At 45.9% G+C, this 8,394-nt stretch overlaps 1 protein-coding gene across 1 annotated transcript; it reads right to left on the bottom strand.

Moving 5' to 3' along the window:
• Window positions 1–451: 451 nt before the first annotated feature.
• meox2b (mesenchyme homeobox 2b) lies at window positions 452–8,131 on the bottom strand. The gene is made up of 3 exons (XM_084696702.1): window positions 7,254–8,131; window positions 3,973–4,145; window positions 452–1,274 (listed from the first exon to the last, which is right to left on the bottom strand). The coding sequence occupies exons 1-3, from the start codon at window positions 7,726–7,728 to the stop codon at window positions 1,050–1,052; spliced, it is 873 nt and encodes a 290-aa protein (XP_084552828.1). The 5' UTR covers window positions 7,729–8,131; the 3' UTR covers window positions 452–1,049.
• Window positions 8,132–8,394: the final 263 nt, after the last annotated feature.

Raw genomic sequence — 8,394 nt, 5'->3', positions numbered from 1 at the left:
GAGGCTAAATGACTTCATATGTATTTGAAAACACCTACATTCATATCACAGTTTTGCAATAGGTGATTTTTCACATAGCAAGAAAAATGTGTTTATTTATATAAATATAAAAGATGTTTGTCTGTTTAACCCTTGTGTTATCTTCGGGTCAGTGTGACCCTTCAGTCATTGTGACACCCCCCCCCCACCACCACCACCACGTGTTGCGACAACTTTAACTCATACAAAATTAAAGTGAAGCATTTTCTTTTTTTTCTCACACCCCCCACAGCGCGAAGGTTAAAAGAAAATGCATTTTATTCGTTTTTGTATTGGGTAAAGTTGTCGCAGCACAACGATGGGTCGTTGTGACCCGAAGGCAGCACAAGGGTTAACAGTTTATAGAGGGCACAGTTTATTGTTCTCAGGGCACATTATTATTGTTGTATTGAAGAATCCTCACAGAGACAAATTGTAATTAGTTTCATTTTATTAGCTTTGGAGTTCACTCTTTTCCAGCTTTTCCAAGTAAACTTTGAAGATGTAAAGGAAGCCAAATACAAAAACCAATAGATTAACAGACTATATATTTTGATAAGAATCATTAGGTTGTGTAGTAAGACACACATGCAGGAACGAGGGATAGTATGTTGGTGGTTCCTTGCTTAGTAGCCTCTATACGCTTCAATTCCACAGCATGTTCACTTTTAAGTTAATTGTACACGCCTTTTTGAGTTAATACAGTAGAATTTGACGTAAGCAAATTCTCTACAGTGCAAAATCCAAGCCAGTTTTTCAATGCAAAGCATCTGTGGAATGTTCACAACATTTTTATCCCATTGTACAGTCTCGGGGTGGCTTGCTCAAATCAAGAATAATATATTTTTGACACGTCTGTTTTACACATCTTGCTGCACACAACAAGTCGTTCATCATCTCTTCCACGTCAGCTTCTGTCTCCGGTCACTTTTTGTTGATGATCAAACAGTGTTCCTGAAGAGCTCCTGTAGCTGATTCCTGAGAGAGGAGGAGGCGGTGCCTCTGGCAGGTGGGCGTGGCCAGCTGAGGGGTCATAAGTGGGCATGCTCAGAGCTCTGGTCACTGTCGTGACTGTCCTCGTTTGCGGGCGAGCTGGCTAGTGGCGAGTGATGCAATCCCACCATGCCGGAAAACTCAGATGGCAGCAACGTTCCTTTTTTCACGTTCACCAGTTCCTTCTCGCGAGCCGCAGCCCCTTGCTGACCACCCTTCACTCTCTTCCACTTCATCCTCCGGTTCTGGAACCACACCTTGACCTGAGGAGGGGGGAGGGGGGAGGGGGGAGGGGGGAGGGGGGAGGGGGGAGGGGGGAGGGGGGAGGGGGGAGGGGGGAGGGGGAAGAGGGCAGGGGAGAGGGGGCAGGGGGAAGGGGGCAGGGGGCAGGCCAGAGAAGAGGAATGTCAACAGGATGACATGTACAACATGTGATCAGGAATACCACTCTGCAAGACAATACTAATGTTTTTAAAGCCTAGTCATCGGTAGATCTCTTAAAATGTAACTCTCTTGAACTACAATGAGAAAGATTGGATTTGTTTCAAGTGCTTCCTAACTTAATGACCTTCAAGTCTTTTGGTCTCAATTTGCTAGGGTGAGGATGGAGGGTGAGACCAGTGGTAACTTGAAGCCATTGTGAGAAACGTCTGCTGTGAAGTTGTTATTTTATTTTTTTTCTGGTTTCTCAGTGTGGAGAAAACCTCAGTAAAACTCTACCGCCCCCTGTGCGTCAGGAAACTTCACATCCTGACTCTGTTCGTGTGAACCCTCTTCTATCAGTGTGTGTGACTGAGAGATTTACGGGCTAAGTGAAACAGACCTCTGCCAGCACAGCACCGGCTCTCCCACCTCTCCACTCACACGCCATGGGGCTTACATAAACCCCCCCACACACACACTCACATACAACACACACACATTCACACACACACACACACCCTGCGACACCTCAGCTCAAACCACTGGCGGAAAAGTGGGAGATCATTATCTTTAATATCATTCCTAGCTAGAACTCCAGGTTGGGCACAAACAGACAGACATACAGTGGAAAGGTGTCCAGATGGACAGAGAAAAAGGGGGAACGGAAAGGGACTGACAGACACACAGATATAGAGACAGACAGGCGTCTCTGAGGTTGGTTGTCTTCTGGTGGGGTAACTGTGTGAGATAGTGAGCAGGCAGGCGAACGGCGGGGGCGCTGAAGTTGGGTTGGTGTTGGGGCATCTTATTTCCACATGGTCAGGTATGTGCTGATGCGTGGGTGACGGTGGCCCTCTGGCTCTCGTCCCCAGCCTTCTTTCCCTGACTCGACAGCTTGTTTAGTATTTGCGTCTCCCACAGTGATGATTAAGCTGCTGCCTAAAACGGCCGGCGTAGATCTGGACCAATCAACAACCCCCGCGCCCCCACCTCGTCCCCCTCGACACTCCCGGCTGCTCCCTCTTCCCTGCCATCCCCTAAAGCCTTGTACCTCTCACCCCCTCTCTCTTACCCCCCCCCCCCGCCCCACCTCAGGCCCCTCCTGTTCGCCCCCAGGAGTGACCTGCTTTCTCACAGTAACCCCTATCCTGTCGGATTTATTTTAGGAAGCGCTGCATAGAGGCCTGCCACTCAAAGACGGGGGGTTAAGTGAGCAGAGTAAACACGCGCGATGTGTGGCTCGTTTTTCTAATGAACGCCTCAGCGCGCACCGACTCGTATAACTAACTCTCCCGTACCGTGTTCTTGTGCTCACTCTCAATCGCAGGTCCAAATGCCAGACCTAAAGTGTGAGCTGCTCGGACTTCTGTACTGCGCAAATAATCCCCCGCCACTCTGTACGTGACCTTGTAGCCAACCCCGGTTGCTCAGTCTCTTTTCGTAAAACCTCTACAGTAGTGAAGGTAACAGGAGGTGTAAGACAATAGTGAGGAGGATGTTGAAATGGTTGAGATCTAGAATCAACCCCCACACACGCAGATTTATTGGAGCTGTATTGGGAATGTTTGGAGAGGCAGCCAATATGAGGGGGAGTGGTGAGGGACCAGGCCCCAGGCAGGAAGACCAAAATCCTGGGTGGGTTTAGTTGGCTTCAGCCTGAGCCAAGACACTTTGATTGGATTTATACAACAGATCTCCAAAAGTACTTGTGGGTGTGCTGAGTTTGTAGGTTGCTCTTGGATTACAGAACTGCTACAAACAGTGCGATCATTGAGACCCACTCAGAGAAAATGAAGGCACCGTATTAGACTTTTATTTTAGCCAGAAGTTGCTTTTATTCCTGCCTTTATTGGCAATCAGTAATAGTTATTGCAATACTGTGTCTATCATTCTACGGCACGATTGCCTCTTTGCTTCGCAGGTATCTATTTGCAAGTGCTTACGCAGCATCCCTCTTGGATTTCAATGTGTTTTAGAATGCGGACAGCTGTCTTGTCATAAATATCTTTTAGACAAAAAACTTGAAGTTTCTTTTGTCTCTCGTGTGTTTGGTGTCAGCATCTGAAGGGAATAACAGACACATCTGGAGCGTGACACATGCTTTCTGAGACACCCAGAGCAGCAGCGCTGGGATATCAAAGAGCCTCAGCAGTTTGGAATCGATTAGCCTCAGAGCATTAGTATGACATGTCTAACCGTTTGCTAATGTCAAAACACAGAGGGCTTTTTAACTCGTGATGCCTGTGTAGGTCTTAATAGAAACCACACCAACTGCTGTCACACTGGGATGTGAGGCTGAGGCTATAGAATCAAGTCTTTGAATTATGTTGAAGAATCTTTAAGCAAAAATGGCTGTCGATGACTATAGTCATTGTGGTATTAATTCTATCATTTTGATTCTTGAGAAAATTACAAAAAAGGAGCCAGAGTTGTTTTGGGCCAAATTATTGGCCAAAAAAACATTGTTCTAAGACAATGGGTTAGATGTATGTATAAATCAAGTGTGTTGTTTTAAGCAAGACTTAACAGGTTACATACTTGTCTTTCTGTCAGGTCCAGGTTGACTGCTATCTCATAGCGCCTCAGTCGCGTCAGATAGTTGTGGTGTGCAAACTCTGACTCCAGTTCCCGAATCTGTTCCTTGGTGAACGCCGTACGCTCCTTCCTGGGTTTGCTGTTCACGTCTGACTTATAGCTCCCGTCTTGGGAATCTGAAATGAAAAACAGAACATTTTCCAGCCACAGTTGAGTCGCCAAAAAAAGAAAGAGAGAGAAAAAGGGGTGAAAAAACAAGGATTGTGTGATAAACTGCAGGGTCCCGTCTGAAACAAAAAATAAAATGAAAGCAAAACAATTAGGAATGCCAATCACCTTTTATGATAGGGATATTGGTCATGCACACTGCACGTTTCTAGGATGGCCTGAAAAAGCCCTGGCAGAGAACGCTTTCCCAGAGTCCGACGGCCCTGGGCTTTTTCCAACGCAGACAGAATGAGATCTCTTTCATTAATGTGTTGCGACACTTTCTGACGAAAGATGAGCCTGTGGAGTGATTCATTTTTCTGCCGTCTGTTTTTTAAATTTTATTGAAGACAAATAACATTTGTGTGATATCATTGTATCTTTCATCCCAGTTCAGAATTGTGCGTGTGTGTGTTGTGTGTCTTTGTGTGAAATCAACACACAAGCTACATCCTTTACAGAACTACTTTTTTCCGTCCAAATAGTTTTACAACAAATTTGAGCATCCATTATACAGAATGCATCCATGTTTAAATACTGAAGATTCAATGAGCAGAGATTTCTGACCATCACATTTAAAGGCGAGAAAAGACCATTGAGAGTTGTGACGTACACACTGTTCTGAAGTCCACACCACATAAATCCACGACACAGTAATCCTGTTGACATTCCATTAGTTATCCTATGAATGTTAGATGTGCTCGCAAATCACATAAGCCAGGAAAGATGCACTGCCGCATCACTGGGACCAAACACACAGCCTCCCTATACAACACATCCATTTATGGGGATTCAGCTTGGGACAGTGAAATAAAGTAATGACACAGAAAAAAAAAACAACATAAACAACACCTCAGTAATGGTTCATTTGAGGAATTGTATTTAATTTCTAATGAAAAAACGAGTGGGAAACCTGTTTTGGAAGATCTGTGGGGTTTGAATTGGTATAATCTCTCTACGTAATTTAATCAAAACTAGCTTTATTGATTTTCTCCACAAATTTTCAAGATGGTCCATACACTAACTATACTTCATGAAGCAGGAAATATTTCCCCCAAAATGTTTGCCACAAACTTTTGTGGCATCTCTCAGTGCCAACTAAGTTAACTTTAGGAAATTGGATTTGGGTTCTTAAAGACTGTGGATGTTTGTGGACATCCATCCGAGTGCTCCACCAGACATACTGCATTTGGACATTGGCACCCCCAACATAAAAATCCATTGGAAGTGGAACACTCAGTTCATGGCAGTGCCACACTCCTTGCAGTTCTTGAGAGCACAGCTCAGTGAGGAGAATATCACAGATCCATCCAACAGGATCCTATAGGTCCTATAGATCCTATTTGTTAATCTACAGTGAACAACAATGGTCCAATGGTGTGAACTTACACCAACGAGGGTAGCCAGTGTTCGTGGCTTAAATCAAATCATAGACGTCAGCCACCACGGCCGTGACATATAAAGGCCTCAGGTGGCTGAGACACGTGCCGCAGGGCCATTGCCCTGTGGCGTCTGCTCTGCTCTGTCCATTGCCCTGTGGCGTCTGCTCTGCTCTGTCCATTGCCCTGTGGCGTCTGCTCTGCTCTGTCCATTGCTGTACAGATTTAACCGTCCACCATTTTACCAATGAGACCATTTTACCAATGACACAGAAAAATATCCTTATTTTGTTGTTCAAATCTTAGACCACTCCTAGAAAGCACCATACCAGAATCTGCACCGAGAATAATTAGTACTTTTTTGTTACTTTATGTTTGTACTATGTTTGTTCTAGTTATTTACCATACTCTCGTGATTTATCGGTCTATTTCAGGCTGACACGCAATTTGAAAGCGTATGTTATTGATTATTTCTCCTCTGGAGTCCTGAGCCTGGTTCTGAGCCCAGCTGTGCCCAGATAGGTGAGCTCTGCCTTTGAGGTCGTAAACTCTGCCTATGGTCCAGCCTATGAAAAAGCCCAGGTGGAGAACCATTGTAACAGTTTTTAAAAGCAGGCTTCACAAGGATTACACCTGTAGGCCATTAATGCCTTGAGGGGAATACGTCTCAGCCAATTACAGCTCAGAGGCTGAGAAGACAGACAAAGAAACACCCGTCTACGGCCGGTCGGACTATAAAACAACACATTCTAAGAAACACTCACCAATATTTGAGCGCCATTTGTTTGAAATATCACATGATTTGGGTGTCACCTTGAAGCTGGTGTAATCAAATTTGTAAAAAGATTTATGTATTACAATGTTGTTGCAATATATTATAAAAGCTATCATAATTGTGGAGATTTCGCCAACAATGAGTCCACTGACAAAGCAAGTGGAGGCGGAGATGTGCGCAAAGCAGCCTCTCACATGAATTTAACTGGAAAGTACAAAATGTATAATAATGTCATTTAGACAAAGGTAAAGTTCCGTCCTCTTTTAAACTGTACCTTTTATTGTCATCGTAAATCTTGCAGTCTAAAAAATTGCAGTCCTGTTTTATTAAACGCAATCTAATGTTTTTTTTTTTTTTTTTTCAGTTTAGTTAATCCAGATTTTGTATGAAGGGTATTAAATAAGGAATTATATTTTTTATCACTGTAGGTTGTTTTGGAAATGAAACTTTTTGTCATTGTCCAGCCAAAGGCATACTTAATGTAAAAACAGAACTTCTTTTTCGTATTCATAATATAACAGCTGTGTGATTTTACCTTGACAAAAAGTTGTGAACTTTTGCCTTGATAAAACTGGACTACATTTAAATAATCTGCACATTGCTACTAAAATAACTACATAGAAAATACAGTATGTGAAGTTTGGTGTAATAACTTCCCTTACTTGTCCTTCAAAGGATAAAAGATGCTGTATAAATATGCACATGAACGCTAAAACAACTAAATACAAAAGCGATGCTATCAGACCCTTTGTTTACTTCATCTGCCCCCCAGAATTGAGAGAAAATGATCTCCAAATGGTGTGAATTTTTGCATTTGATCCTTTTCAGGCCTCATTGCATAAACATATACCATTACATTTTAAAGAAACCAAACCAGTCATTAATTGCAAAGTTCAAACCTTTGAAGGGTCAAGAAGTCTTACCTGAGCTATCACTCTTCCCTTTACTGTTCCGCCTGTCCGAATGCTCTGGAGATACCGTCTGGCGTCCATAGTCCCCGGACACGCACGCCACCCCCACGGAGTCACTGCTCCCCAGGCTAGGGTTGTTGCTGCCGCAGAGATTGGCCGCTCCCGCACAGAGTTCCTGGGCGGAGGTGTCGGGCGGTGGCAGGCAGAGGGCGTGCCTGCCGTTGGGCGAGGGCATCTGCGGCACATGCCATCCAGACTGGTGCTGCGGGTGGTGGGGATGCTGCTGAGGCAGGTGCCCTCGGTGGGGTGGCGCTCCATAGACGTCCTCCCCCGGGTAGCCGCAGGTGGGCGAGGACCCCGGCAGGTCTGGGTAGGAGACGTGGTCAGAGCGCCCGTGCAGGGTGAGGGGCGACTGCGTGAAGGCGGGGTGCAGGCCCTGCGTGGGGGCATGAGGGCTGCGCAGACAGCCGAACAGAGAGTGATCCATCGTTCGCGGTATCCACCCGGCCCTGTCCGCCTGGCTGGACCAAAGCTTCCCAAGTCAACACGAGTGAGAGCACCACAGAGAAGGGGAAAGAGGGAGCGAGAGAGAGAGAGAGAGAGAGAGAGAGAGAGAGTGGGGAGAAAGGGGGGTGAAAGAGAGAGCACGGAGGAACGGTTGGGGAGGTGGGAAGCCTAAATCACAGCACTCCTCCACGGCCCCACTCAACTCGCACCTCCAGCACTGTATTTCCCAGAGAATCGGACTGCGGGAAGGCAGAGACGCTGGCGTTGAAAGGCAGGGCCTCCGATAATCCTGAGCATGCGGACGGTTGCCAGGCGGCGCGCGGGTAAACACAGGGAGACTGAGGAGGATCTCGGGTGACAGGAGAGACGGCCGGGGCCAGTGTGGACAAGGAAGGTGGTTCCAGGGAAGTTGTGTGAGAGAGGGAAAGAGAGAGGAAGCAAGAGAGAGAGAGAGCGCAAGGGAGGGTAGGAGGAGGAGGCCAAGGGGGGATGTTATATATAGGGCGTAACGTGAGAGGGAGGCTGGGTCACTGGCTCACTGAGACTGACCACATGCATACGATCTTCCTCCAAAACGCAACGCACAATAAATCTGCACCATTCCGATGCTGTTGCCTCAGAAAAAGTGGCCAATTTATTTTGGACC

This window comes from Hypomesus nipponensis, chromosome 4 (genome assembly GCF_054491055.1).
Source record: "Hypomesus nipponensis isolate SF chromosome 4, ASM5449105v1, whole genome shotgun sequence".
NCBI classification, from domain to species: domain Eukaryota; kingdom Metazoa; phylum Chordata; class Actinopteri; order Osmeriformes; family Osmeridae; genus Hypomesus; species Hypomesus nipponensis.
Note: the sequence above shows the minus strand (reverse complement) of the source record. Positions and strands in the feature narration are given on the sequence as shown.

What these genes read in the sequence shown, in the direction of transcription:
- meox2b (XM_084696702.1), bottom strand. Translation starts at nt 7,728, where the DNA reads ATGGATCACTCTCTGTTCGGCTGTCTGCGCAGCCCTCATGCCCCCACG. An exon ending in AGGGAAGAGTGATAGCTCAG is followed by an intron (nt 4,146 to 7,253) that starts GTAAGACTTCTT and finishes TTTTCATTTCAG; the next exon opens with ATTCCCAAGACGGGAGCTAT. An exon ending in TGGACCTGACAGAAAGACAA is followed by an intron (nt 1,275 to 3,972) that starts GTATGTAACCTG and finishes CCCCCTCCTCAG; the next exon opens with GTCAAGGTGTGGTTCCAGAA.